The sequence below is a fragment of the Guyanagaster necrorhizus genome (genome assembly GCF_019112545.1).
Source record: "Guyanagaster necrorhizus MCA 3950 unplaced genomic scaffold BT62scaffold_8, whole genome shotgun sequence".
Lineage (NCBI taxonomy): Eukaryota > Fungi > Basidiomycota > Agaricomycetes > Agaricales > Physalacriaceae > Guyanagaster > Guyanagaster necrorhizus.
In genome coordinates this window covers 520,795-546,061 of record NW_025064887.1, presented here as the reverse complement: position 1 = coordinate 546,061, position 25,267 = coordinate 520,795, and the positions used below count along the sequence as shown (strand labels likewise).

General features: G+C 47.9%; 12 protein-coding genes across 12 annotated transcripts; 8 read left to right on the top strand and 4 right to left on the bottom strand.

Moving 5' to 3' along the window:
• Positions 1-67: 67 nt before the first annotated feature.
• On the top strand, positions 68-1,590 carry BT62DRAFT_890778 (kinase-like protein; the record flags this gene model as incomplete). The annotated part of the gene is made up of 6 exons (XM_043183037.1): positions 68-638; positions 685-743; positions 793-915; positions 968-1,288; positions 1,343-1,392; positions 1,449-1,590. The coding sequence occupies 6 exons, from the start codon at positions 68-70 to the stop codon at positions 1,588-1,590; spliced, it is 1,266 nt and encodes a 421-aa protein (XP_043041569.1).
• A 383-nt stretch (positions 1,591-1,973) lies between these two features.
• Positions 1,974-3,929, bottom strand: BT62DRAFT_930149 (uncharacterized protein). The gene is made up of 3 exons (XM_043185868.1): positions 3,815-3,929; positions 2,892-3,764; positions 1,974-2,834 (listed from the first exon to the last, which is right to left on the bottom strand). The coding sequence occupies exons 2-3, from the start codon at positions 3,642-3,644 to the stop codon at positions 2,055-2,057; spliced, it is 1,533 nt and encodes a 510-aa protein (XP_043041568.1). The 5' UTR covers positions 3,645-3,764; positions 3,815-3,929; the 3' UTR covers positions 1,974-2,054.
• A 426-nt stretch (positions 3,930-4,355) lies between these two features.
• On the top strand, positions 4,356-4,866 carry BT62DRAFT_979853 (uncharacterized protein; the record flags this gene model as incomplete). Its single annotated transcript, XM_043189473.1, has 3 exons — positions 4,356-4,398; positions 4,448-4,518; positions 4,573-4,866. 3 exons carry the CDS (start codon positions 4,356-4,358, stop codon positions 4,864-4,866), a joined length of 408 nt encoding a protein of 135 aa, XP_043041567.1.
• Positions 4,867-5,289: 423 nt separating this feature from the next.
• BT62DRAFT_889953 (eukaryotic type KH-domain (KH-domain type I)) lies at positions 5,290-6,133 on the bottom strand (the record flags this gene model as incomplete). The annotated part of the gene is made up of 5 exons (XM_043183009.1): positions 5,290-5,431; positions 5,484-5,562; positions 5,616-5,715; positions 5,767-5,850; positions 5,900-6,133. 5 exons carry the CDS (start codon positions 6,131-6,133, stop codon positions 5,290-5,292), a joined length of 639 nt encoding a protein of 212 aa, XP_043041566.1.
• Positions 6,134-6,430: 297 nt separating this feature from the next.
• On the top strand, positions 6,431-7,037 carry BT62DRAFT_930147 (uncharacterized protein). Its single transcript, XM_043185867.1, has 3 exons — positions 6,431-6,509; positions 6,562-6,765; positions 6,818-7,037. Exons 1-3 carry the CDS (start codon positions 6,445-6,447, stop codon positions 6,843-6,845), a joined length of 297 nt encoding a protein of 98 aa, XP_043041565.1. The 5' UTR covers positions 6,431-6,444; the 3' UTR covers positions 6,846-7,037.
• A 784-nt stretch (positions 7,038-7,821) lies between these two features.
• Positions 7,822-9,318, top strand: BT62DRAFT_890056 (S-adenosyl-L-methionine-dependent methyltransferase; the record flags this gene model as incomplete). The annotated part of the gene is made up of 5 exons (XM_043183011.1): positions 7,822-8,049; positions 8,099-8,168; positions 8,214-8,371; positions 8,434-8,498; positions 8,550-9,318. The coding sequence occupies 5 exons, from the start codon at positions 7,822-7,824 to the stop codon at positions 9,316-9,318; spliced, it is 1,290 nt and encodes a 429-aa protein (XP_043041564.1).
• Positions 9,319-9,361: 43 nt separating this feature from the next.
• On the top strand, positions 9,362-10,963 carry BT62DRAFT_751468 (branched-chain amino acid aminotransferase II). The gene is made up of 5 exons (XM_043182147.1): positions 9,362-9,570; positions 9,627-9,696; positions 9,752-9,895; positions 9,954-10,046; positions 10,107-10,963. Exons 2-5 carry the CDS (start codon positions 9,679-9,681, stop codon positions 10,911-10,913), a joined length of 1,062 nt encoding a protein of 353 aa, XP_043041563.1. The 5' UTR covers positions 9,362-9,570; positions 9,627-9,678; the 3' UTR covers positions 10,914-10,963.
• A 1,775-nt stretch (positions 10,964-12,738) lies between these two features.
• BT62DRAFT_986139 (glycosyltransferase family 22 protein) lies at positions 12,739-14,912 on the bottom strand. The gene is made up of 6 exons (XM_043189988.1): positions 14,643-14,912; positions 14,488-14,592; positions 14,290-14,438; positions 14,084-14,242; positions 13,357-14,031; positions 12,739-13,309 (listed from the first exon to the last, which is right to left on the bottom strand). Exons 1-6 carry the CDS (start codon positions 14,898-14,900, stop codon positions 12,973-12,975), a joined length of 1,683 nt encoding a protein of 560 aa, XP_043041562.1. The 5' UTR covers positions 14,901-14,912; the 3' UTR covers positions 12,739-12,972.
• A 148-nt stretch (positions 14,913-15,060) lies between these two features.
• BT62DRAFT_890608 (phosphatases II) lies at positions 15,061-17,961 on the top strand (the record flags this gene model as incomplete). Its single annotated transcript, XM_043183030.1, has 6 exons — positions 15,061-15,084; positions 15,133-15,243; positions 15,334-15,457; positions 15,513-15,673; positions 15,732-15,860; positions 15,919-17,961. 6 exons carry the CDS (start codon positions 15,061-15,063, stop codon positions 17,959-17,961), a joined length of 2,592 nt encoding a protein of 863 aa, XP_043041561.1.
• Positions 17,962-18,227: 266 nt separating this feature from the next.
• BT62DRAFT_965872 (translation factor GUF1, mitochondrial) lies at positions 18,228-21,268 on the top strand. The gene is made up of 18 exons (XM_043188793.1): positions 18,228-18,443; positions 18,498-18,523; positions 18,580-18,607; positions 18,659-18,668; positions 18,720-18,807; positions 18,861-18,934; positions 18,984-19,049; positions 19,098-19,190; positions 19,242-19,441; positions 19,492-19,553; positions 19,606-19,749; positions 19,803-19,945; positions 20,006-20,306; positions 20,365-20,554; positions 20,613-20,652; positions 20,712-20,811; positions 20,862-20,981; positions 21,036-21,268. The coding sequence occupies exons 1-18, from the start codon at positions 18,289-18,291 to the stop codon at positions 21,152-21,154; spliced, it is 1,959 nt and encodes a 652-aa protein (XP_043041560.1). The 5' UTR covers positions 18,228-18,288; the 3' UTR covers positions 21,155-21,268.
• Positions 21,080-22,684, bottom strand: BT62DRAFT_946952 (nagb/rpia/CoA transferase-like protein). The gene is made up of 7 exons (XM_043188004.1): positions 22,581-22,684; positions 22,387-22,532; positions 22,012-22,333; positions 21,860-21,964; positions 21,411-21,806; positions 21,327-21,356; positions 21,080-21,274 (listed from the first exon to the last, which is right to left on the bottom strand). The coding sequence occupies exons 1-7, from the start codon at positions 22,640-22,642 to the stop codon at positions 21,232-21,234; spliced, it is 1,104 nt and encodes a 367-aa protein (XP_043041559.1). The 5' UTR covers positions 22,643-22,684; the 3' UTR covers positions 21,080-21,231.
• Positions 22,685-22,707: 23 nt separating this feature from the next.
• On the top strand, positions 22,708-25,209 carry BT62DRAFT_965865 (DUF590-domain-containing protein). The gene is made up of 5 exons (XM_043188792.1): positions 22,708-23,024; positions 23,074-23,347; positions 23,393-23,794; positions 23,843-24,509; positions 24,560-25,209. The coding sequence occupies exons 1-5, from the start codon at positions 22,789-22,791 to the stop codon at positions 25,135-25,137; spliced, it is 2,157 nt and encodes a 718-aa protein (XP_043041558.1). The 5' UTR covers positions 22,708-22,788; the 3' UTR covers positions 25,138-25,209.
• The last annotated feature ends 58 nt before the right edge of the window (positions 25,210-25,267 follow it).

Genomic DNA, 25,267 nt, shown 5'->3' with positions numbered 1-25,267 from the left:
GGCGAGGAAGAAGAGGATATGGATGTCGATTCTTTGGTAGAAGGTAATGAGGATCAGGACGATATAGATGCTGAAGGCGACACCGAAGAAGAGGGGGAGGAGGACGACGGTAATCTTCCTGTTATCATGCTGTCAACGACAAGTTCTAACCCACTTCTTAGTTGACCTTACCGTTGCTACAACAAAAACCCTTATTCGTCTGCGGCGAAACGACCTCGTTCGCCTATGCGAAGTCCGAGACTTAGAGCCTGTAGGCACTAAACCTCAGCTTGCAGAAGCACTCCTGCAATGGCGAGATAGGCAAGCTATCTCATCGAGGTCTTCTTCGGGTACTATACGTCCGCCGTCAACCATCAAACGACGGCGACGTAGGCTCAACAGTTCTGACACCGTCTCTTCGCCTATTCTCCTTCGCTCTGAGCGTATCCATGCGGACGAGCCGCGTACTCCACAGATATCCCAAGAGCCCGAGCTGGAGTTGGACCTTGGCACACTTGGCTTGGAGGACCGGGAGATACCTCCCGACAAGCTTCAGAAATTGGAGAAGATAGGCAGCGGTGGATTCAAGGATGTTTTTATAGGCAAATTTAAGGGTAGGAGAATCGCCATTTCAGAATTTCGAGGACAGCTCACTGCCAGTGAGTCATTAGCACTCTTTTCTACAGCATACTGACATTGTGGTAGTGGATATCAAAGAATTGAAATTACTTGGAGGCTTTGACCATCCGAACATCGTTCGTTTCGTAGGTTATCTATTACACCGCCATGTGTCATGCTGATAAGGATCAACAGCTAGGTGTCAGCGTTCCCGAGAATACCAAGGACGTTCCGGTCATGATGATCAGCGAGCTTTGTTCGAACGGTGATCTGTTTGATTACATTCGTAACGTCCAACCCCCCTCTTTGCATAAAGTTGTAAGTGTTGTGTTTTGCTCATATTAGCAAAGGCGTTGAATGTCTCCGTTAGTTGGTTATGATGTTAGATATCGCTCGCGGTCTAGAATATCTCCATCTTCGAAAGCCTTCTGTCATTCATCGGGATTGCAAATCCTCGAACATCCTCATTACATCGAAGGGAACTGCTAAAATTGCCGACTTTGGTCTAGCCAAGGTCAAGCAATCTACGCGATCCATGGTTCGGAGCCTAGTAGGTACAGTCAATTGGCAAGCTCCTGAACTGTGGCATGCCCATCCCAAGTACAATCATAAAGTCGACGTCTTTTCTTGTGCTATGGTGTACTGGGAGATGCTCCAATGGCGTCAGCCGGCCAAGAGGTTCCCTTGGGAGGTACTCATCGCCGTCATCAACACATTGTCCACATGTACTGAATGTATCACTTAGGGTATGAACGAGCATGCAATCTACGAGATTGTAGGAACAAAACGACAACGGTATGTTTCACGATGTTGCCTTATCAGGTTTTTACCTAACGACGCACACAACGTAGTCCTTCGATATCTGGCCTTCGAAAACTGTGGTGCCCTGATATCGTCGGTCTCATCGAACGTATGTGGGCCCACGAACACGAGAAACGCCCGACCATGTCTGAAGTGGTTTCGGAACTTGAAGATATGATTAAGCAATGGTAGCATGTAGACATTTGACATCTTTTCACGTTTCAGTAATTCGTTATTCCCCTAAGCCATGGACAACAGTTCGAGTTTCTCGTTGTGCCTGGTTTCTCTTTATGATTCACTATACAATTCTCACATCTATTGCTCCAATGTTCAATATCACCACACTTGCATCTGTATCTTACTCTACAACAGAATGTCGAATCCCCAGGTCATATACCTTCCTGTTCTGATGGCGGTGGTGGTGGTGGTGGTACCGGCACAAGGTCCTAATAAGGAACGGCCGGGTCCACAGCCTGACATGTGCTGTCAGACCCTGTGCTATGGTTGTTTCCTTTTGTTACCAATGTAAAGTCTGAAGCACCAAGCGTGCACTTAAGTACTCATAAGCCGGGATGGTCAAACTCAAGGTTGTTTAGTTGTTGTGTAAATTGCGACGAATGATACAGACAGTGATTAAATAAATGTTAAAAGAACAGCTACGATCTCTCTGTCAGAAATCTCGATACTTTCTTGGGTGGTTTGCGTTCTCCAACCGATTGACCGCCCGATGGATTAGTTTCTTTCACCATAGAAGACACAGATTTTACGGTAGGTGGCCTTTGAGGACGAGCCGGTTCTCGCCTTTGAGGCTGAGATGACTCCCTTACTGCAGACGACATCACTATTGGACGAGACGGCAGCGCAGCTTGAGGCTTCGGGAAAGAAGGTGACTCGACGATCATGGACACCATGTCTCCTGTAGCAAGAGACGAAGAGCCCGTAGGTGGGAGCTTGGGCGAAGACCTAGGTACTATGGATATAGGTGTAGATGAGTCGCTCTGAGACGAAGGCGTAGCCGGTCTCCCAGCTTGTGATCGCGCAGCCTTGAACCTTGACGGTTTCGCTCTTGGTAAAAGTGGGGGAAGGTTTTCGGGGAGAATGGAGTCCTTCGCACTGTTAGCCTTGGTCTTGCTCGGTCCGGCGTTGTACGCTTCGCCCTTCTTGAGGTGCTGGAGGATTTCTTGGACTGCCTCGTTGTCTCCTTCACTATCGCTCTCCGCTCCCCCCATGAGCCGGTCGTCTGAGTCGAGTCTGCCCATACGGACGGCATTGCGTAGGGTCTCTGAGTCTAACGCAGGGAGTACTGAAGCGTCAAGACACTGAGATGTAGGAGGTAAGGACGATGGAAGGTTTGAAGCTCCGTACGAGGACGCTAGTCGTTCAGATTTGAAATGGGATAATGACGTTTTCTTCTTGAATGCAGAAGTACTTAGCTGTTCCTGACAATGTTATGACTTTAATGAGCATAGGTAACAGGACAAGCTCAGCCTAACCTCCTCGGATTCTTCATGTGTGTGTGACTGCATGGCAAGAGAGACGTCGCGGCTAATGGTCTCTCGTTTCTTGTGGTACTCCAGGGCAATCTCGCGCTGGTGCTGGGCATAGTCCATGTCAAAACCTTCTTCAACTTCCTCATCTGCTTCAGACGGAGAATCCGTTGACGACCCAAATTCAGATAGTGGAGGGTCGGATTCGTCATCAGAGTCAGCCATAATTTGTGGCGGCTCTGGAGGCGAATTTGACTGACCAGGCGATCGCTCGACAACGGACATCCTCATAGGAAGGGTGTTATCATTCAATCTTGAAAGCAGTGTGGGTCGTTTTGTCGAAGTCAATCTTCCTTGTGCCACGTCGCCCCATTCATGCATCGCTCCCTCTTTCTCTTTCTCCTCATCTTCCTTCTCGGGTTCAGCGAACGTAACCGTCTTTTGAGGTCCTTTCTTCCGTCTTGCCTTTTCCTTTTCCAGATCTTCTGCCTCTTTTTCAGCCTTCTCTTTCTCATCCTTCTTCCTGGCAGCAGCCATATTACGCAACAGCGCTTTCCCCATCTTCTTCTGCATTTCTCGCGTTTGCGCAAAATTCTTGACTCCTTCACGGCTGGCTTCCTTCATGTTCTTAAGAGCCTCGCGTCTCCGTTCTGTTTCAGCCTCGTTTACCTTTCGTTCCAACGTCTCCTCCTCCATCTCGAGCATGTCCAATATTCGATTCTGTTCGCGTTTGCGGACTTCGAGTTCTGCCGGAGACATCGAGGATAGTGGGATAATATCTGACTCGACTAATGGTAAGTTCGAAGACGATCCGGTCGATCCAGTCTCGAGGTCAGGTTCGCTGATGTCGATAATGGGGAGGCCCTCTTCATTTACCTGCTGCACGACTGTGATTAGCAGCTGTATCCCTCCGTCCGCCATGAACATACCTCACCCCCACGGTTCCCATTTATCATGCCCTTTGCAGCATCTTCCCCTCCTGTGAACTCCGTCAATTTCTCAGAGAGCCGCTGAAGCGCCTCCGGGGAAATGCTTTTGTCCGCGCCCGGTTCGATTGCATTGAAGAGGGCACGAAGAGCTAGATACTAGTCAGCAGATTATAAAGTGCAGACTGAAAAGGTTGTTGAACCTTCAGGACCACCCTCAGCTAGCTGTTTGGCAGATGTCATGACAATAGGGTAGTAGGCGCGAATTGTCCCAAACGTCGGAGTCCGGCCCGAATATCCCGCAATCCAAGCACGTCCAAATACTTGGTTCCCACTCTACTCAAAAAATCTCGCCGTCGTCGTCGACATCAAGACCCAAAACTATCTATCCGTCATGTCGGTGAGTGAGACATTCTTTCATGCTCACAGGCCGGAATATGTCACCTTGAGTGCAAAAGCGAAGTAAAATGGGATGGATTGGAGAATTCAAACATGGATGACGTTTGGCAGGAGAATGCTGCAAGGACATTTGCTGATATTCTATATGCAGGAATCCAACTTCAAGCGCTTTGTCGAGGTGGGCCGTGGTGCGTCTACTAGCTTTGTTTTATTATTGTCTATTAAATAATCCGCTAGTGGTCCTACTGAAATCTGGCCCCAGCGCCGGCCAGATTGCTGTCATTGCTGAAATAATCGACCACAACCGGGTGCGTCGACCTCCCTCTTCGAACAGTCATAATGCTCATCTGACATGCACATAGGCAATAATCGATGGCCCTACCACCTCCGTTCCTCGCCAGGCCTTCCCCTACAAGCACCTCACCCTAACTCCCCACAAACTCACCAAACTTCCCCGGGGTGCAGGATCAGGTGTTATCAAAAAACAACTTGAGAAGGAAGCCACTGTAGCCAAGTGGGAGGGTAGCAAATGGGCGATGAAGCGGGCGGCGCTCGAGCAGAGGCGGAAGCTCAATGACTTCGGACGGTTTGAGGTGCAGCTGTTGAAGAAACAGAGACGGGATCTCGTCAGGAAGGCTTTGGCGAAGAAGGTATAGACGTTGGATTGTATGACTTATCCATGCATGCTTTATCCATGCTCATGCTCAGTCCAATGATATTTCTGAATTGGGCATGATTTCGGCTGCTCTAAGAGAGGATTTGATTGAAATCACACCACAGGTTCTGCGACAGCGAGTACTCAGTCCATGCAAGTTATCTCAGCGATTCCCGATGTTGTATCCAACGTGCACATGCAGGTGAGCATGAGATCTCCAAGTGGCTTGGACTTGAGGTGAGTTCTAGTACCGATGTCAACACGCTACAGTGAGCTATAGTCATCTTAGTCCATGCAATCTACATCGGCATAATCATCATGCGACAGTTTGTAAGTGAGATGCGAATCGTATCAAGCTGCTTTCTAATATCCTATATTACATTAAGACGAAGATGGGTGGCCATACAGCCCTAGGCGGATAAAATCATAGTGCTCGCTGCCGCATGCGACTACTAACCGTCCTCAAGCCAGCATACACCTTTCCGGGTGGTGATCCCAGAATAAGCGAAACGATAGCGTCTCGGGCAACTTTGATATTTTGAAAGGACCCCATGATGTGGATTTTTCTACCGTATACGAATGATAAGCTTGACCAAAAGTATGCAGAGACATACATACGTATCCGCTAGAACTATGCGTGTTCTACTAGCATTTTCGATTGTGAATTTTGTTTTGCCATCTTGACCCGCGATTCGGCCTGGGAGGTGGAAATATGAGGGAGGCAGACTAGTAATTGAGCAAAATTCCCACCAATGGCTCGTGACAGATGGTCTCCATGCAGGGTTTTCACGTCTTTAATCTCAAACGAGTCAAGGTAGAGGTCATCCAGGCGAAGAAGAGCGATGGCATCCTAAAATATGTTTCAGCGTGACGAACGCTGAGGAGTAGCAGGCACCCGTACATTAACATCAAATCCTAGGGCGTAGGCTTTGATGAAGTCAGCACCCTTCTGTATCGCGCCGATATCCTTGGTATGTTTTGACGTCTACAGTCGAGGTGAAGGAGTGTTAGATAGAATACTGGACCCGACTTACCCGTGCCTCGACACATCTACGTTGGACGTTCATCCGTACTTGCAGTCCCAGTATCTCTGTAAGAGGCCCGAATATTAATACCCAGTCCCTTTTTAGAGGCGTCATCCGGTGCGGTGGTATAGGTATCCGCCGCGTTTCTGACTTGAGTATCGTTCTACCTGCATTAGCAGGTAATGGCTCAAACGTTGGTGCTGCTGTGGGTTGGGCCATGGTGGTAGGGTCAACGTCAAGCATCAGCTCGTCGTCATCCGCCGCGCCTGCCAGTGGGACAGGCTGAGCATCGGGCATATCTTGGTCGGCATCCGCAGTCTTGCGCTTTTTCCTGCCTGTTTTTCGTCGGTTCTTTTTAGGTGTGGCAGAGGTAGATGGAGAGGGTTGTTGAGCGTGAGTTGCGACCATTTCAACTGAGCTGTCCGGTTAAATGTGCTCTGTCCTTTCGAGATGGAAAAAAATGGGACGGCTTGGCTTCGGCATTAGATTCAAACAAGTGACGCATTCCGTTGTTGAGGATCACAAGGCTTCTGCCGCGGACTTTGGCGACTCCAATGGTTCTCGATGGTACAATTACTCCTATTCGTATTTTACTTTTCCACTCACAGGAACTATCAAGGTGCGTGCGTTCAATCCTTGCGCCTATATATTTTTTGACGCCTAGAATGCAGTCGCACTAATGGATCTTGGATATGTGCCACATTCGGTCCACTCAAATTCTCGGCTAGTACATCTGCCGTTATGGAGGGCGTAGAGCTTTGTGTAACCGGTCCTGGATGGATTTACGTGCTTGTCGATGATGTTCCAGGTAAGGGTCTAAAGACCATGGTGGGCGATGACAAAGGTCCGGACATCGACAAAGAAGCGCTGGAACAGTGAGTTGCTTTATTCCTTATTCCCAGCAATTTTCTTACGGTGTATTTACAGTGTCCTAAAACACACGGAGACCGTTTAAGCACAATGGAGTGTCCTTCCTTTCCCCTTGTTTTCATTCGCATTCTAGTCTTCGTTACAGTTGGGCCTTTTACGATACTATTTCGCATTGCTATACCCTAACGTTACCTTTTACCAGTACAGTATACCCTCCAATCTAACTACTCATGTGTACTTAGTTTTCTAGTCGACTGAGAACCAATCAAAAATGGTGTATTCCCAAATCGGTAGAGAAGCCGGCAAATTCGGCAAGGATATGCAAAAAAATCGTACTCCTAGTTTTTGTCTCCGTCCTTCGCGTTCTCGTCGTGCCTTGCGTTTTGCATGTTTTGTCGCCGGCAGGGCCTCTCTCTATTCCGGTACTACACTGCCAGCATACGGGTGAAAGTACAAACTGAGCCTTCAACTTTCAAGCCAACATTTGGCAGAGCACCTACGGAAGCGGGGAAATTGGGGTCTATAGCTCATCACAAATTCGAAACCCTGCGAGGGATGGCATCTAATGTTATTGAACAGACCGTAGTGGTGAAGGAGCTAGAGACATTCGAGATTCAGGCCGATTCCTCGAAGGAGATGGAGATTCAGACTGAACCTTTGCACGATATTCCGATGGATCTAGGAAAGACTCCGGTGGCATCAACGGATATCGAGAGTCCTGTAGGGCATATTAGGACTGTCGAGGAGCTGGGAGATGAGCCGGCTGTTGGCCCTCCTCCAACCAAAAAAGCACGGGTCGACAAGAAGAGCAGCAAGAAGGTTGACAAGAAGATGCGAAGGTTACGCAAAACCATGCCCGACCATTGCTCGCCTGAAGATGTCCAGTGGCAAGACATTGTGGCGCTTTTGGGAAGGGACGTTGTGGATCATGCTATAGAGTCGGAGACGGAGTTCTCATCGCCATTCGAGAAATTTGAGGAGGTCGAGGTGAAGGTTGTTCATATGTGCTCCAATGGTACGTGGTTCGCGCTACGTTCAGATTATTGATACTGAGCTTTCGGATGGTAGCAACTTCATTGGCGCTTGCACCCGAATCAAAGGGCCGGCCGTGGGTTTTGGTTATACCTTTTTGTTTCCCTGGTGAAACAGTTCGTGTCAAGGTGCATCGTCATGAGAGAATGCACTCACTTTGCGACCTCTTGGAAGTTGTGGAACCCAATTTGGAGGTCAGAGATGAGAACTTGGTGAAATGTAAATACTTCAGGACATGCGGAGGGTGTCAAAGTCAGGTGAGAATGATGATTGCGCATTCAATATTGCTTCTGAGCCGTGGTCTAGATGGTTCCTTATACGACACAACTAAAATTCAAAAGAGACGTTGTGATTAACGCATACAAAAAATACTCAAGTAAGTTCTCGTGGTCTTGCGATACAGCAGCTTACCCTGCTATAGAACTCCCTGATTCTGAGGTTCCCGAAATTTTATCAACGATTGGCTCGCCGTTACAGTACGGATACCGGACGAAAATTACGCCGCATTTCCAGTTGAAGTCGGACGGCACCCCCGGTGATCCGTTTTGCATTGGTTTCAACGATGTATCTAGGCCGCGTGTGGTTGACATTGAGGCAAGTAGATATTGAAAATATCGACCCCTGACTGACTTTCTCGTTAGGAATGTCCAATAGCTACTCCTGTTTTGAACGAGACACTACCTATCTCTCGAAAGAAAATTCATGAGTATGTTTTCTGCTCTCCGGTTTGGAGTATTCAAACTAACCATTTTGTCAGTACTCTTTCAACGTTCAAGAAAGGCTCAACCCTACTCTTGCGGGAGTCTCTAAACACCGATGTGCCTCTCCCTTTATCTTTATCTCTGACACCTGACGAGCTCGCCGATGCGATGAACACCAAGATCTGCATAACAAACAATAATTCTTCGGTGCGGGAACGTGTAGATAACACATTTTTCGAATTTAACGGTGGATCGTTCTTCCAAAACAACAACTCCATCCTTCCCACTTTTACACAATATATCCGCGAAGCCATATTCCCCCCCGGGATCGTCTCGAAACCGACTCACCTTATCGATACTTACTGCGGAGCGGGTCTGTTCGCCATCACTCTGGCGCCCTACTTCGACGTTGTCTCAGGTATAGAACTCTCTGCAGACTCGATCATGTACGCCAAGCGTAATGCGCGACTCAATAACATTCCCTCGACGAAATGTTCATTCAGAAAAGGTGACGCCGCGAATATATTTGACGTTGTCAAAGAATTTCCTCCGGAACATACAGCGGTGGTTATCGACCCACCTCGAAAGGGTACAGATATGAATTTCATCAATCAACTGGTCGGCTTTCTTCCGCAGACGGTGGTGTATGTGAGCTGTAATGTCCATACGCAGGCGAGAGATATAGGACTGCTCTTGAGGGCGGTGGAGTTTGATTCGAGAGGGAAAAAGTATGTGTTGGAGAGCCTCCGAGGATTCGATCTGTTTCCTCAGACTTCGCATGTGGAGTCTGTAGCAGTACTCAGGCTTTACAATAAAGAAGGTTAAGGCAGGTGCTCTTGTCTTATTTCGCCCGACGAAAGTCCGATAAGTCCGATGGCTGATGTGATCAAAATAAGCCTGATAAGATAAAAAAAAATTGCAGAAAGTTTTCCCTGGAGAACGAATCAAACTCATTCTGTCGCCAACCACGATCTCCCACTGCCATCCGACTCGATTTGAGCTGGAAGCGAAATGTCTCTCTGGAAATCTGTCGGTAATTGCATCCTAGAGGGTGTTTCGAACGTTCCGGATCTTGATGTGCGCATTCCACCGAACGCTTTGTGTGCGGATTGAAATTCTGACTCGATTTCTAGGCATCAAAGCTCACCGTTAAACTTTCTGACTTCCTGAAACCTGTACCAGACAATGAGTCGTTGGTTTTTGGTGCTGTAAACCTCTCTTCAACTTCAGCATGAATGTTATACTCATTTATCCTTAGGTCACCACTGACCATATGCTGGTCGTCAGTTTCGAGCCTTCAACCGGATGGTCCGCACCCGAAATAAAACCCTATGGCCCTCTCAGTCTGGATCCGATGAGCTCTTGCTTCCAGTACTGTACAAATCTCTTTGAGGGAATGAAGGTGTGATAAAGCAGTGCATTTTACAAATGGACTTGTTTGCTGAGCCCATCAACTGCAGGCTTACATGGGCCCAGATGGGAAACCTCGTTTGTTCAGACCAGACAAGAACATGGCACGTCTCGCAAGGTCCGCTGAGCGTGTTGCCTTGCCCGTACGTCTCATCCTGTCCATGTAGGAAGCGAAATGCAACTAACTCGGGCCTATGGGTCAGCCATTCAACACAGAAGCTCTCCTGACACTGATAAAGCGCCTCGTTATGATTGAAAAGCGTTGGATACCCACTGCCGAAGGACACAGCTTGTATATCCGTCCGACTATTATTGGAACGCGCGCCGCTTTGGGTGTTGCTGCTTCCGATCAAGCGCTTCTCTACGTGATCCTGTCTCCAACAGGTCCCTACTTCCGTACAGGCCCCAAACCACTTTCTCTTCTTGCCGTGAACGAGAACGTGCGCGCTTGGCCTGGGGGAACAGGTGGCCACAAGCTTGGATTAAACTATGCGCCTGGGTTCCTTCCCCAGCGCCTTGCGGCGAAGAAAGGCTACGATCAAATTCTGTGGCTCCTTGGAGACGCCGTCACTGAAGCTGGCGCCATGAACTTCTTTGTTGTCATCAAGCGGGACGACGAGGATGGCATGGACGTCGTCACTCCAGAGCTAGACGGTACAATTCTTCCTGGAGTAACCCGCATGTCTGTTTTGGACCTCATGCAGGCACATAATGAAGGCCGGACGAGTCTGAACGGATTGCCCAAGCTTCATACGCAGGAGAGAAAGGTGACCATGTCTGAATTGCAGAAGCTGAGCGAGGAAGGCAAGTTACTGGAAGCGTATGGAGTGGGGACGGCGGTTATTGTGGCGCCTGTTGGGAAGGTTGGTTTTGAAAGTGGTGATTTGACGTTGCCAGCCCATGAGAAAGGGTTAGGTCCAGTGGGGAATGCACTCTGGCGTAGACTGGTAGACATTCAGGAAGGTCGAGTGCAGTGGGAGAACTGGGGAGTTCTTTGCGAAGGCGCTTAAAGCTCACGTATCTAGACAGTTATAGATCTGAAAGCATCTTGTTTACTTACCTGCGATATTCAGCGCCCACGGACCTGTGTGTAGTAGTATACGATGGATTCTAATTCCTTCGGTGACTTGAAACGAGATCTGCATGTAAGAAAAGCTTTCGTGATATGAATTTGAATTGAGAACGGGTTTTCATCATCTCCGCGACTTATTTTGGCATCTACTACAGATCACTCATGAATCTAGCCGTCCCTCGCTCGACGTGTAGGCCCATCTCGGCGAGCAAAATGTAAAGTTCTTTTCGAAATGGTATGCAGACGATGTTCTCTGATTTCCGTGTCCTTGCACCTTCCCCGATGTCACGGATTGATTTGTGCCTCAGCAGTCCTTACGGATTCTCGTGACGATTGCCATCCAAGGTTTCCTTACTTGACCTGATTCCGCTGCCCCGGTCGCTCGAGGTATATCTCTTTTCACGCGTCCATCATCATCATCATATTTATTTAGACACGAAAATATTTTGGGGAAACGGCGTCCAAGCTTTCACTACGATCAGAAGATTTGGCTTGCTCTTTTTGCCCCTACTCCTGCTGTGATAATACTTATTATCTTTGCGACATGGCGGTAGCTGATTCAATACTCACTTACCATGAGCGACAATCTGGGATTGTCGATTGATAGCGACGTTCGAAAACTTTCAACGATGTCCAATAGTGTTGTACATTCTGGTGCTTGGTGATGAGCTACTCCAGCAAATTTACCCAAAATGGTACAAGGAACTTCTCATTTCAAAACGGAACCTGGCGTTCAGAAAGCCTTTTTTTGGATTCTGCATTTAATGATTAACCTATCCTAAGGTGCCGTGTTGGGTTCTGTCCTCAGGCCTGTCCTGTTCTCTTGATCCCAGTCCCTTCTCTCTGTCATAATTTTCTCGGGTGTGTCAGTGTGTAACGTCGACGCGTAACCTTTCATTGCCGTCTTTAACCATCATCATTAAAGGACACTTTTATTTCAAGAATTGGATATCATGATACTGTATAGATCATTGATGTGCAACTGCAGGTAGCGATTTTTCTCGCCATTTAATTAAGAACCTCCAATCACACTGCCACTTCTTCTATGTTGTTCGATATCAAAGAGACAAGAGCTGGGAATGTGTGCCCGATTTTGTAGGAACATTCAGGGAAACTGAAGGCAATATTCAACAGCTCGAGAAGCCAGCGAAAAGGCCGTTTCATCTGATGATATTATGAACTGGTATGTCCAATTTTGGTACACTCTATTATTGGCTTTCGCCTCCTTGGGTTCCACGACTTTTTCGTTTTTGCAGCGGAATTTCACTTCCTCGTGGGCTCGTTAACTTTATCCCCTGCTCCCTTGTACCGCAATACACCTTCTCCGTTGATTACTCTCACATATACATATGGTATACTCCTGCCAGACACCAACATTAAACGCTGTGCGTTCTTTGGTAATAGATTATGCGTCTTCTTCGGGTTCAGTGTCCTTTTCTGACGAACGATAAACCTCCTCTCTTAGTCTACGAAACCTTTACTCTTTCCTCCGCAACGACCAAGGCGTCGAGTACACTCCATGGTATTGACTACCAGGACTAGAATACCAGAGGGCCAGCTCTCACTATTTACTTAGCCAGCACAACGGCCCAGTCTACACAGCACTCCCGCTAATAAATTTCCTCCATGGTTGGACGACCTCGACTTCGCCACAGCGAAATCCAGGGTACTAATCCTGTACATGGTAATTCCAAAAATCATTCTTCAGTGGCTCATCTCAATCTTTTCTAACAGAGGGTTATTTTTATGACGGACTATCATGGACAATGGGTTGAATACGCTCTATCCGATTCCAATTGACTTAAAAGACACCCCTGGGACCAGATCTTACAAATTTCATCTGACAAGCGTCGCCATAAGCCTGGTATAGGCTACATCGCTGGGGCTTATCGACACACGATCACAATCTGCCCGACCCATTCATTTGCAAAATCCCATTCTCATCGGTCTAGAAAAAGCCCAACAAAACTTGAACAATTCCCTAATTGCTTTGTGAATTATCCCATCCATTTCCATACACAAACCCCGCCTTTCCGTTCATCACTATCGCCTTCCCAAAACCGGCCTCGATGCCATACCTCCGTATAGCCCTTTCCAATCAATAGGTCTTTCACGCTTTGTTCTCTCAGCAAAGCGCCAAAAAAGATCAGGTGACGGGGCCACTCGTGAACCCAGGGGTATGCGTCAAGGGTCGGAACACCTGGAAGCGACGCGGGGAATGGGGAGACAGGAAATGCTGGATCAACCGCAGGCGGAAAGCGTTCCATCAGATATTGGTATGGCGAAGAAAAAAACACGTCTGTCTGATCACGATATGTAGATAAATTTTGCTTTCTGTTTTCCCGCTTTAGTTACAGTCTATACGCTATCGAATTGCTTACCCGAGCGGAGGCTCACAACCCAAGGCCCACATCCCTCCATTCTCAAGCTCTTTGCGATGGATATACGCTTGGCCAGGCAAAGAATGGCAAGGCATCAAAATTCCGACGCTCCCCCCTTGGAGTTCGTGGGTAGGTATGCTCCTGATGTAGGATGTGACACTAATTGGACCGCTGCAGTATAATAATACGACGTAGCCCGTAATCGGTATAGGCATCAGGAGAATTGCAAGGAATTCCTTGCGAACTGGTGGGAAATGCGTAGTTATTGATGCACGAGGTTTGGCAACGTGAGTTTTCGTCGTTACAGTTATCGCAGATAAATCGACCAAAGACTGAGAAGCCAGTACGTGAAGGATAGGAAGCAGCGAATGGATGAAACGCCACTCTTTGTGCCCTGTGAAAGAATAGACGCCTATCGTCCACGCCACTGTTTTCCGCATGGTCTTCGTGGCCGTGTTGCTTCCACTCCCCTGTGTCCATAAGCTGTGGACAGTGAACGGTAATGAAGTGATACAAAGCATCGGTAAGGCTTGAGAGAGGTAGTAGTGCCACGGATTTCCGCCGTAGAATAAGGCAATACCGGACAGATTTGTGACGAGAAAATTGGCTGGAGCGAAAGTAAAATTGGCGTAATAGACGTAGTCCAGCCCGACGACAGATGTCAGAACAAGCGTTCTACGGTTCTTTGCGTTAAGAAAAGGCTTCAGAGTCAGTGCACGAAGCTTACCCTATAACAATGGTGTCACACAGAAGGAAGAGTAAAGTCCGCCGATAGCCCCGAAGAGCCCAAACCAAGTTGGAAAATAGATAGATCCAAATGACTGCGTTCGTCGGCCGGATGGCACAAGCAAGAGCTGCAAATGCGAGACTTTTCCGTATCTTTGATCTGGACCATATGAATGTAGCAACCATTTTCAATCGTCTTGCAAGTACCTGTTGTATATCAGCTGGGGACTTAATCTTGCGCTAGCATCCCAAGGATAGTATGAGAAGGCGATGGTCGTCAAGGAAGTCTCCAGAGAGTTCGAAAACGACCGTGAAAGTGAAAGGGCGTGAAAGAACGAGGTGAGCGACAAAAACAACTAGTACGTGCCTTAGTATGGAGGCAGAAAGAAGAAAAGAAAAGCTTACGGAAGTAGACACGTACCGTTCCCCAATTGTTCGTCGAGTCAGGGAACAGATCCAGATGTCAGTGCCGGCCGCTAGTGTTCCGTGTAAGATGCGCGGTCCAATGATCTATGTCAATTCTATGAAATAGAGGCATAAAGCCGTCATGAGCATCATACCAGAAGAAAGTCACCCCAGGGTCTAATTTCATGCATCCCAGTGACCTTTAACGCCCAATAAATGGGTACGTTCAAAGCCGGATACAGGATGCTTCGGATGGGAAGTGGGCTCAGCCATTCCCATGTAAGATTCCCGTACCCAAATACAATATTATGCGCCGGTTCAAGGGCTTGAAAGTATTCGTCTGGCTGAAAGAAAGTTCGGGTACACAGTGCGATTACCAGTCGAACAGTCAAAGCATAAAGAATTACGGACATGCGCGGAAGAAGTTCAAAGCAAACTTCGAAGTCCGAAGCAGGCGCTAAATCATCGGTGACTCGGACCGGACCTTGTTTGTCTGCAGCCACAGCGGCAGCACCATACGAATTGACGCAGCAATCGCCACTCGTCTTCTGCCCACGACACTGAGCGCTTTGCATGGACTCGATACGTGTTTCCAAGGTATTACTTGCGTGGATGTGCTCATTTCTCTCTCACGAATTCATTTAGGTAGAACATGTCTCTTGCACCAAGTCCGGATCCACCGTAACCGGCACGATTCATCTTACGGCCCACCACCTCATCTTTCAGTATGACGAAGGCAAAGAGAAGGAACTTTGGGTGAGATATTATTCTGCTGTTACTGACTGCGTACTTACTATACCTCAGGTTCCATATCCCCTGATATCACTTGTTACGCGCCTCCCTCAGACAATCCAGGGCCAGAGCCCTTTGACATTCAATTCACGAACTTTCGAGACTTTTACAGTGTCCTTTCCAAGGGACTCTGATTCTACAGATGTTTTTGAAAGCGTGAAAGAGCTCACAGTAACAAGTGCGTCCGACCTGCTTCTTTCCACATGGCTTGCTCCCTTACTGATTACAATCAGCATCTGTCCAGCAACTATACGCATTTTTCTATACCCCAAAACCTCCGTTCACACTAACGGATGGGTGGAATTTGTATTCTTCGCGAGAAGAGTTTGGTCGCATGGGGGTCGGGACGCGATCCAAGGCTTGGAGATTCACGGACGTCAACAAGGACTACTCTGTGGGTACTGTGAATGTTTCTTCAGATATCACATATAGATGACCCTCAGTAACCCTAGTTTTGCCCTACATATCCTGCAAGACTAGTCGTCCCAACAAGAATCAGCGACACTACTCTCCAATATGCGTCAAAGTATAGGAGCAAATGTCGAATACCAGTCCTCAGTTATCTTCACTGGTCGAATTACGTGAGGCAACTGGCTTCTTTCGATGTATCGTGTCTCATAATTCTTGGTATGGGTGCAGGGAAGCATAACTCGGTCGAGTCAGCCCATGGTTGGAATCACACAGAATAGATCCGTCCAAGACGAGAAGCTAATCGAAGCAATTTTCCAATCACATCATTCGCCTGAATCTCGAACATCAAAGGTCCCAGTTTATGGTGCAATGGCAACCAATCTTATCATTGATGCTCGTCCAACGACTAACGCTATGGCGAATACTGCCAAAGGCGCCGGTACAGAGAATATGGATCATTACAAAGAAGGAAAGAAGGTCTACCTTGGAATTGATCATATTCACACAATGCGAGAATCTCTGGCGAAGGTCGTAGAGGCATTGCGGGAAGCGGAAGCTACTTTAGCGAGTATCAGCACCGATCTCTCAAGCCAGGTTTCGGGTATATCCGTTTTGGACAGACAAGCTCTTCGTCGCTCTGGTTGGCTCCGTCATATATCGGCCATACTGGAGGGCACAACTCTGATCGCTCGAAACGTCCACGTTAACTCCTCTCACGTTTTGATTCATTGCTCCGATGGATGGGATCGTACTTCACAGCTCTCCTCGCTTGCTCAGCTCTGTCTGGATCCTTTCTACCGCACCATGCGTGGATTTGAAATCCTCGTGGAAAAGGACTGGTTGTCATACGGACATAAATTTTTGGATCGCTGCGGGCACCTCTCCTCTGACAAATTCTTCATCTCAGCACTTGAAAACGTAAATACTGGTAGTGGCGCAGATGCAGCGCAGGCGTTCTTGGCGTCCATGCAAAACCGATTTACGTCGCAGAATCACATCAAAGAGACCAGCCCGGTCTTCCATCAGTTCTTGGAGTCAGTCAGACAAATCCAGCGCCAATTCCCGGAACGTTTTGAATTCAACGAACGATTCCTCCATCAGCTCTACTACCATCTTTATTCATGCCAATTCGGCACTTTCCTTTTCAATTGCGAGAGGGAGCGTAGCGTGGGAGACGGTGATGGGCCACCTCCTTGCGAACGTACAGTCAGTGTTTGGGATTTCTTCAATTCGCCCAGCCAGACAGAGCAAAACCGGAACACTCTATACGATCCTTCCTTCGATGACCCTATGAATCGAGACCCGAATGCAGACATGGGCGTTCTCTTTCCCAACCCTAAGGATGTCAGATTTTGGCATGAGCTTTATGGGCGTACAGACGAAGAAATGAATGGCAGGTTGATTTTGGCACAAGCGCTGGAGGTAGACGCAGCTGTTGGAAGCATCCAGGACAATCCGATCCAAAGCTCTAATACCCCTTCTTCCATTCCACTGCCGCCCTCTCCATCCAAATCACCTGCGCGCTCTTTAGTACCGTCTCGCTCGACGAGCATATCTGTCGCGCCAGGAAGTGCATCATCGATTCCGCCGTCTTCTGCTGTTCCGATAACAGACTCATTTCCACTTCCTGGACCTCCATCTCCGGTAGACAGCTTCAAGCCCTTCGGTGCGTCCACATCTGCCATCTCCATGAAACCCGCCAGCGTCTCTACAACTCCCTCATCTTTTTCAAATCGCGTAGCATCGAAGTCGCAAGATTTCTTTGGGAGTAGCGGGGTGAAATCCGTATGGGGAAAACTCTCGTCTAACGCTTCCGCGGCATTCTCAGCGGTACAGGAGGCTTATGTGGGCTTATCCCAAGATCCCCGAGGAGACGATACGAAGACGGAGGAGTTACGTGGGAGGGATAATCTTGACAATTGGGGAGAAACGAAACCGACTCAGTCAGTGGTTACCCATACAATCAATCCTTGGTCGACGGTGCCTTCAAGCACGTCTTGGCCTGCCCTTCCCTCACCATTCGACAACCCTTGGGGTTCCACTCGTGGGTCCTCACTGAAAGAATCAGAATCGTTGAACCCTTCAAGTTCTCTTCCCTTAGACCCTACTATATCCCCTGCTTTGCGCTCCCCACTCCCCCGCGGTGTCGTCGAAGAGAACCTTGGTAATCCGACCTTGGCTGGGTCCTCACCAAAAGCCCGAGAGAGCACGCCACCCCTGCAAGCGTCAAACAATGGTAATACAGATCCCCTTGGCGTTGGTATATTTTAGTTTTTGAGTCGATAATTATGGCATAGCAATAAGTTTCCATTCGCATTCAGCTCTGGGCTGTTAGACACTCGTTGTGATATGAGTATTCAGATTATATTCAATTCTATGTTTTTATCTATTTTTCGTCATTGAGTTGGCAGTCTTCAGAACGTCTGTCCGTCATGTTATCCCGCACGACTTCGATATTGATTGACCACCACGGTCGTCAACCTTCACAAGGCGGCTCGGATATCCGGTCCGGAACATTACCCAGGTCCCCAATCAATCTTTTTCTCGACTTCGACTTGCACTTTTCCTTTGCTTGGAAGAAATGAACTCTTTCCCTTAATGTCAATAAATTTGGCATACGTGTGGCGCTCCGCCTGTCTGCGGGTCGTTTCACCCTGCAACCATCGCGTTTTCAGCACCCGTGCTCCTTGGAACGCAACCAAAAGCCCCGAGGTGCATATTCGCATGGAGGATTTTGCTTGTGACGCCATACGGTAAGCTTTATATTACAAGAACAAGAATTGTAACAAGAAAAGCTATATGTGTAGCAATTTCTCCATAATAGCGCACATCGGTGAGTTAGTGTCATCTTACGATCTTAACGAGCGACACCCCGACACTCACGCTCAGATCATGGAAAGTCAACGCTTGCCGATAGGTCAGTTCTCGTTTGATTCTAATGTTTCCTTTACCTAACATGAATTACTAGGCTTTTAGAGGTTTCCCTTTCTCTATTGTATGCAGGGCTTCTGCTTATGTGATCTCCCCAGCTTACCGGAACGATTCAGAAGAAGCGGACAGGGAAGAATGAGCAGGTTTTGGATAAGCTTAAGGTGGAGAGAGAGCGAGGAATCACTGGTGCGGTCGCTTTTTCTTCTAGCGTCCAATAGGCTTACTATTTGTGCATATAGTGAAGGCCCAAACGGCCAGCATGTTTCATAAACACGAAGGAAAGATGCATCTGTTAAACCTTATCGACACTCCAGTGAGGTACCCCGACTGCCCTGTTCTTCACTTAGCTAAAAGTCTCTAAGGGACACGTAGATTTCGCGTGGGAAGTCTCTCGGTCGTTAGCTGCGTGCCAGGGAGCTTTGTTGTTGGTACGGACATCATCCAACTTCCAATTTCCCTGTCTTACAACTTCTCAGGTTGATGCCAGTCAAGGGGTCCAAGCACAGTCTATATCAGTTTTTCATATAGCAAAAGAACGAGGGCTCAAGATTATCCCTGTTCTGAACAAGGTGAGAGCTTTGCCTGGGATTATGAATTTATACCGACAATAAAACTCATAGATCGACCTGCCTGCTGCACAACCAGAGCTCATGGCTGCACAGATAGAAACCGCCTTTGGCATTGATCCCACAGATATTCTTCACATATCGGCCAAGACGGGGCAAGGTGTAGAAGAGGTCTTGAGGGCTGTTATTGAACGAGTACCACCACCAACGGGAGACCAAAATACGCCGCTGAAAGCCTTTCTTTTTGATTCTCTGTGCGTGCTCCTTTGCCGTTACGTGCGCGCAACGTGTTGAATACTATCAGGTACGATCGTTACAGAGGTGTAATTTCTTTAATCAGCGTACAAGGAGGAGTTATACGGAAAGGTAACTGATTGCCTTAGAGTGCGCGTGTTTTCGCTGGACTAAGGCTGTTTAGGCGACAAAATATCTTCATGTCACACACGGAAAAGATACGACGTCACGGAAGTAGGGATAATGCACCCGGAAGAAATCCCCACAAACAGTCTATACCCCGGACAGGTGGGCTATATTGCTTGCAACATGAAGGAATCATCGGAAGGTCAGTGATGATAACCTAATGCCTATCTTTGATAGCATCTTATTCAAGATTAGCTCATATCGGTGATACATTACATCGCCTCGGCGCACCCGTTGAGCCTATGCCTGGTTTCAAGCCATCGAAAGCCATGGTTTATGCTGGGGTTTTCCCAGTAGATAGCAGCGACTTCCCGAAGCTCGAAGAATCCATCAAGCGGGTATTTATACCTCCCTCATATAAATCTTTCATTATTCCACTGACGCTCTGAATTTCCTAGCTTACTCTTACCGACAGAAGCATAACTATACAACGTGAATCTTCCTCCGCACTGGGACAAGGCTGCCGTCTGGGCTTTTTGGGGACCCTGCACATGGACGTATTCCGGCAACGTCTGGAGGACGAATACGACGCGAACATCATCATCACGGCTCCCACAGTACCATTCAAGATAATCCCGACGAAGGGCAGTGACTACTTTATTAGTAACCCGACGGAGTTCCCAGATATTGCTGAAAGCATGGGCAAGGTCAAGGAGGTTCAGGAGCCTATTGTCAGTGCGAGTATAATCGCTCCGGAAGGTACAAACGCCTCATTTAAAATCGACGAACTCCACTTCGAGCTTACAATCCATTCTAGAATACTTCGGAGAGATCACGGACTTGTGCTTCTCTCATCGGGCTGATAAAATAGATCATCGGTATCTAGATGCTGGTTCGGGTATTGCGTCGTCAAGGGTTATCATTACATGCGTTATGCCTCTAAGCGAGATCGTAACGGACTTTTTCGATCAGCTGAAAAGCCGGACCTCCGGGTTCGCCAGTTTTGAGTGCGTGCATCTTCATCTGTTTCATATTCAGTTCAATTTTGACCGTAATATTTGCCAGTTATGAAGATGCTGGGTATCAGAAAAGTGATTTGGCTAAGGTAAGAAGAGTGCATCTTCGCAAATGGTATGCAGATGGGCGCTTACATCAATCATGCAGATGGTTTTCTTACTAAACGGCAAGCCTGTTGACGCCCTTGCACTTGTTGTGCATAAATCTGCACAGGACAAAATCGGTCGCGCCTGGGTAAAGAAACTTCGTGAGTCCTCATTTTGCTACTGATGTTGAATCTGGCTGAAGGCGGAACAGATAAAGTTATTCCTCGGCAACTCTTCGAAGTCCCCATTCAAGCAGCGATCGGTAAAAAAGTCGTCGCCCGGGAGACGCTCTCTGCTATGAGAGCTGATGTCACCGCAGGACTATACGGAGGTGAGTTGTAGAGAATGTCAGTAAGAAGACCTCCGAAGAGCTGACGTTGGATAGGTCATTATGAGCGGAAACTAAAACATCTAGAGAATCAAAAGGAAGGGAAGCGAAGGATGAAGAGAGTCGGAACGGTAGAGCTTCCACAGGAGGCCTTCTTTGATATTCTCAAGAAATAGTTGGATCGTGTACAACACTAGCACTACTCTAATTATACTGATATAGGATGACTGGCTGCTGTAATGTATCGTCAGATCTATAGCACTGTATCTTCGTCGTCGTAGGTTTCTTTCAGAAGCCTAAGAGAGCGATAAATAAATCGCAGATGACAATAAAAATGCGATGACAGACCGATATATTGACGAAGGGGGATGATCACCGCTGAATAGAAGAGGCATCAGAATGCGTTGTACTGAAGATTTATGACATACTGACTCGTTCGTGATGTACGCATCTACCAATTCCGGACAAACGTAGTCATAAAAAGGGTTGACAACGTCCACCTTATCAACCAAATCACCTTCCTCAAACCCGAGAACCTTGCTGGGATCACAGAAATCCAGAGCTCCGTATTCATGGTAGAGATTCCAAAGTGGGGTGACTTTGAATTGCCCTGCGCAGACGACAACGGGGGTGCTATGAGCTCGGGCAGCGGTGGCAGCTATTTGTGCACCAGATGTAGCAAACATACCACCGTTTGCGAGAATTGCGTGAGCACCGAGAATGACTTTGTTTACTCGAGACATTAGGGCAAAGATTGACGAATCGGGAACTAGAAAGGTTGAGATGCCCGCAGATGAAAGGGACGCAGCTAAATCGCGGCCGCCGTAGCTAGAAAACGAAGGTTAGCGTAGTCGGAGTTTTGTAGAAGACCTGATACGGACGTAGGTGCGGTCTCGGCAACAATGACCGTGTATTTTCGATAGTGTGCAGCAGTCTTGAGGAAGGTCTCTACAGTTCTCGACGCGCCGAGAGTAAGAATGATTTCACTGGAAGCAGGTTTAGCGCTGTGGCGTGGATGGAACGATTATCCTACTCTGAATGTACATGGTCTTTGGCATTTTTTGACACGTTATCGTATACAGTTTCCAGCTCGTCGAATATATCTTGGATGGCTTCCATGAGGACAGGCTTTAGTCCCCGCGCAAACGAATCAGGATCGTTTGGGTCATCTTCCTTGAGCGTGCCTTTCTTTTCTGCTTTTGTGACGATGATATGCTTCCGCGGCTGCCCTTGCAGAACGAATTTCGCTATTGAAAATGATTCTGGCCTGGACCTTGTCGTCCCTTTGGTAGCGGTCTGATATTCCTCTCGAATATGATGCAAAACCTTTCGTACAGTGTTACCAACAGAGTGTTCTACGGTCATGAATTTGATGAAACTCAGTGTAATGATACAACAACGCACGAACCTTTAGGCTGCGCTTCCACGAGTCTTCGGCCCACAGAACGAATTATATCCACGAGTTGTTCAAAATTAGAGAATCGTGCTTTGGCGACAACTTGGCGTATTACAAGCAGAGTTTCGAGAGCGGCTGCACGTGAGCCAACGACTTGTCTATAGAATCATGAGAGAGAAACAAGGCCGTTTCTTATGAACACTGACCGTCGTCGCAGTCGCAGTGCAAGACTTTCGACGATGCGTTGGTCAGCAACATCGGAAGTCATCGTAGAGGACGTGCAGAACGTTGAGGACAAGTCAGTTTTCGGCTATCCCCGTTTGGTACGGCTCAATTGAGGCACCGACGACATCATCGCTAGACACGCGTCAGGGAGCTCAACCTCCTTAGACCGAAACATCATCGTCCTTGCAAATGCCGCCGCAAGTGGACCTCGTCATCACATTCAGGGCGTCGCAGAAAATCGTCCTGTCGAAGCAGCAAATTCGCGACGATGCCCAGAAAGCAGAGCAGCAGTATGCTTGTCTTCTTCAGACATTGAAGTATGGTGGCCTTCGAGCAGTGGCAAGGAGGGGAGAGACCCTTGGACATCTGCTTATCTTTGTATATTGCCCTGAAGGCTTGGTCAAGAATCTAGTTAAAAGGGAGCGGTATGTCTACTTCGCCGTGGCTCAGGGCGTGGGGCTCATCGACTGCCAGGCATTCGGATTTTCTTTCCGGCCTTCTGACGACACCCATCAAATCTGGCACTCTGTTACCACCACTCAGTATTTCAGATCGCCTTCGTCTAGTGCATTCATACATAACGTCGACGCCTACTGACGGTGGGTTGGGAATCACACCAGAAACCTCCCAATGGGATCTCGTAGAGTCTGTTATGTGTTTGCATGACCGAGATTGGAACGAGCAATGGAAGCATACGTGGAAGAGCCGAAAAATTGCTTCAGTCTCAGAGGATAGGATACGGGACCAAGTACGTCTTCATTACTAGCAAGTCAAACCAACTGACCTATTTTAGTTTGGCGATACTGTGGCTCTCTACTTCTCTTTCCTCCACTCGTACACTCGCGCCCTCATAATTCCCGCTATCCTTGGAGCTGCCTTTTATTTCTTTTGTTCGCCTTATTCGCCTGTGTACTCCTCCTTGCTTCTGCTCTGGTCAGTCACGTTCGTCGAATGGTGGCGTGTCCAGGAACGCATTGTCTCCCTCCGTTTCGGAACGCGAGGTTCATTCCGCGTAGAAAAACGACGCGCCCAGTACAACTCCAATTTCTCATGGTGGAAGCGAGAGCTTCGGATCCTTGCAAGCCTTCCGGTAGTCCTACTATTCGCTGGCGTTCTTGTTGCCCTTTTGACTGCAATATTCGTGTTTGAAGCCTTTGTCACGCAATTGTATACAGGTCCAGGGCACAAGTATATTGTGAGTCGAATGTATATGTTGGTGACATCTATAACGAACTTCCTTCAGAGTCTCAGCCCTACCATTTTATTTGCGATTCTCGTCCCACGTCTACTGGATGTCTACCAAGTGATAGCTTCAAAACTCACAGCGTGGGAAAACCATGCACATTATTCTTCCTATACCACCTCACTTAGTCTGAAAACCTTCGTCCTGACCGCCCTTGTAGCATACCTTGGTCTCGCCTTGAGTGCATTCGTCTACGTACCGTTTGGTGAAGGTGTCATGCGCGTTGTACAGTCGTCAATCTTCTACACCAATAGCACCTCCAAGGATTCATCGGACAAACCAACCGATAGCGTTTGGGAAAGCGATGTTACGACAGCTGGACGCAAACTTAATCCTGAACGACTACGCGATCAGATGTTCGCATATACGGTGACCAACCAGGTTGTGGATACGCTCATGGAAATCGGGTTGCCATTCGTTCTGCGTGCAGTTGAAAAATACAGAAACAAGAAAAAAACGAATTTGGGGACGTCATCTCCAAAGGGCAAAAAGAAGGTAGTGTTCGAAGACGAAAAGGAAAAGGGGGGCGCGGAAGAGCGAGAATTTCTGGAAAGGGTTCGCAGTGAAGTCGCTCTACCCGAATACGACATCTTCGGGGATTACAACGAGATGGTGATTCAGTTTGGCTACGTCGCATTGTGGTCGACGATATGGCCATTGGCACCTTGTAAGCTGTATTGCTCTGACAGAGGATCTGATGCTAACTCACCATTCCAGTGATGGCGCTAGTCAACAACTTTTTCGAGCTTCGATCGGATGCCTTCAAAATCATCACTCACGTCCGCCGGCCCATTCCCATGAGAGTTGACACGATCGGACCCTGGCTAGACGCGCTCACATTCCTTTCCTGGCTGTCTTCACTGACCAATGCATCGCTTGTATATCTGTTCTGTCCCAGGTCACAGACCTATTGTAATACCACGCCGTCGTCAATCGAAAAGGTCAGCCAAGAGCTCTTCTCTTCCGCTGTTGTTGCAGGGATCGAGGCACCGGACGCGACGATGGATCTACTGAAAACTGCACTGTTGATTGCATTTGCTGCCTCCCATGGATATATGCTCCTGCGTGTCGTCGTTCGACATGTTGTTGAGAGAATAGTGTGGAAGGGCAGTGAAGAAGTGAAGGAGAGGGAGAAATTTGAAAGAGAAATGAAAGAATCATTTTTGAAGAGTACAGCGGAAAAGGAGGAGGAAGATGTGGTAGAGGAGAGGAATGAGGATGCTGATGCTGATGAGGTGTTTTGGAATCATGATGAAGGGCTGCAGGAGATTCAGAGAATATCGAAAGAGGCATGAACAAGAATGTACACTAGGTTCTTTATCTTGGTACATGTATATAATGAGGTCTGATGCTTATCGCTTCTGTGGACTGCTTTAAGTGGGTTTTTAAATCATCAAGGCCCAAAGCCTGTGGTGAGGTGGTGGT

Excerpts from the sequence above, each read along its gene's own strand:
- BT62DRAFT_751468 (XM_043182147.1), top strand. Across the intron at positions 9,896-9,953 it reads ATCTCTTTGAGGGAATGAAG|GCTTACATGGGCCCAGATGG; the intron begins GTGTGATAAAGC and ends CATCAACTGCAG. Across the intron at positions 10,047-10,106 it reads CTGAGCGTGTTGCCTTGCCC|CCATTCAACACAGAAGCTCT; the intron begins GTACGTCTCATC and ends CCTATGGGTCAG.
- BT62DRAFT_930149 (XM_043185868.1), bottom strand. The coding sequence starts at position 3,644 with ATGTCTCCGGCAGAACTCGAAGTCCGCAAACGCGAACAGAATCGAATA. Across the intron at positions 2,835-2,891 it reads CACATGAAGAATCCGAGGAG|CAGCTAAGTACTTCTGCATT; the intron begins GTTAGGCTGAGC and ends CATTGTCAGGAA.
- BT62DRAFT_946952 (XM_043188004.1), bottom strand. The coding sequence starts at position 22,642 with ATGACTTCCGATGTTGCTGACCAACGCATCGTCGAAAGTCTTGCACTG. Across the intron at positions 21,965-22,011 it reads AAAGACCATGTACATTCAGA|TGAAATCATTCTTACTCTCG; the intron begins GTAGGATAATCG and ends ACCTGCTTCCAG. Across the intron at positions 21,357-21,410 it reads GATGCGTACATCACGAACGA|CGGTGATCATCCCCCTTCGT; the intron begins GTCAGTATGTCA and ends TCTTCTATTCAG.
- BT62DRAFT_965865 (XM_043188792.1), top strand. The coding sequence starts at position 22,789 with ATGCCGCCGCAAGTGGACCTCGTCATCACATTCAGGGCGTCGCAGAAA. Across the intron at positions 23,795-23,842 it reads GTCCAGGGCACAAGTATATT|AGTCTCAGCCCTACCATTTT; the intron begins GTGAGTCGAATG and ends AACTTCCTTCAG. Across the intron at positions 24,510-24,559 it reads GATATGGCCATTGGCACCTT|TGATGGCGCTAGTCAACAAC; the intron begins GTAAGCTGTATT and ends TCACCATTCCAG.
- BT62DRAFT_930147 (XM_043185867.1), top strand. The coding sequence starts at position 6,445 with ATGGTTCTCGATGGTACAATTACTCCTATTCGTATTTTACTTTTCCAC. Across the intron at positions 6,510-6,561 it reads CACTCACAGGAACTATCAAG|TCGCACTAATGGATCTTGGA; the intron begins GTGCGTGCGTTC and ends CCTAGAATGCAG. Across the intron at positions 6,766-6,817 it reads GACAAAGAAGCGCTGGAACA|TGTCCTAAAACACACGGAGA; the intron begins GTGAGTTGCTTT and ends GTGTATTTACAG.
- BT62DRAFT_986139 (XM_043189988.1), bottom strand. The coding sequence starts at position 14,900 with ATGTCCGTAATTCTTTATGCTTTGACTGTTCGACTGGTAATCGCACTG. Across the intron at positions 14,032-14,083 it reads TGTGACACCATTGTTATAGG|AACGCTTGTTCTGACATCTG; the intron begins GTAAGCTTCGTG and ends AAAGAACCGTAG. Across the intron at positions 13,310-13,356 it reads GGTTGTGAGCCTCCGCTCGG|AAAGCAAAATTTATCTACAT; the intron begins GTAAGCAATTCG and ends GCGGGAAAACAG.
- BT62DRAFT_965872 (XM_043188793.1), top strand. The coding sequence starts at position 18,289 with ATGTCAATAAATTTGGCATACGTGTGGCGCTCCGCCTGTCTGCGGGTC. Across the intron at positions 18,935-18,983 it reads TAAACCTTATCGACACTCCA|GGACACGTAGATTTCGCGTG; the intron begins GTGAGGTACCCC and ends AAAGTCTCTAAG. Across the intron at positions 20,307-20,364 it reads GAGTATAATCGCTCCGGAAG|AATACTTCGGAGAGATCACG; the intron begins GTACAAACGCCT and ends AATCCATTCTAG.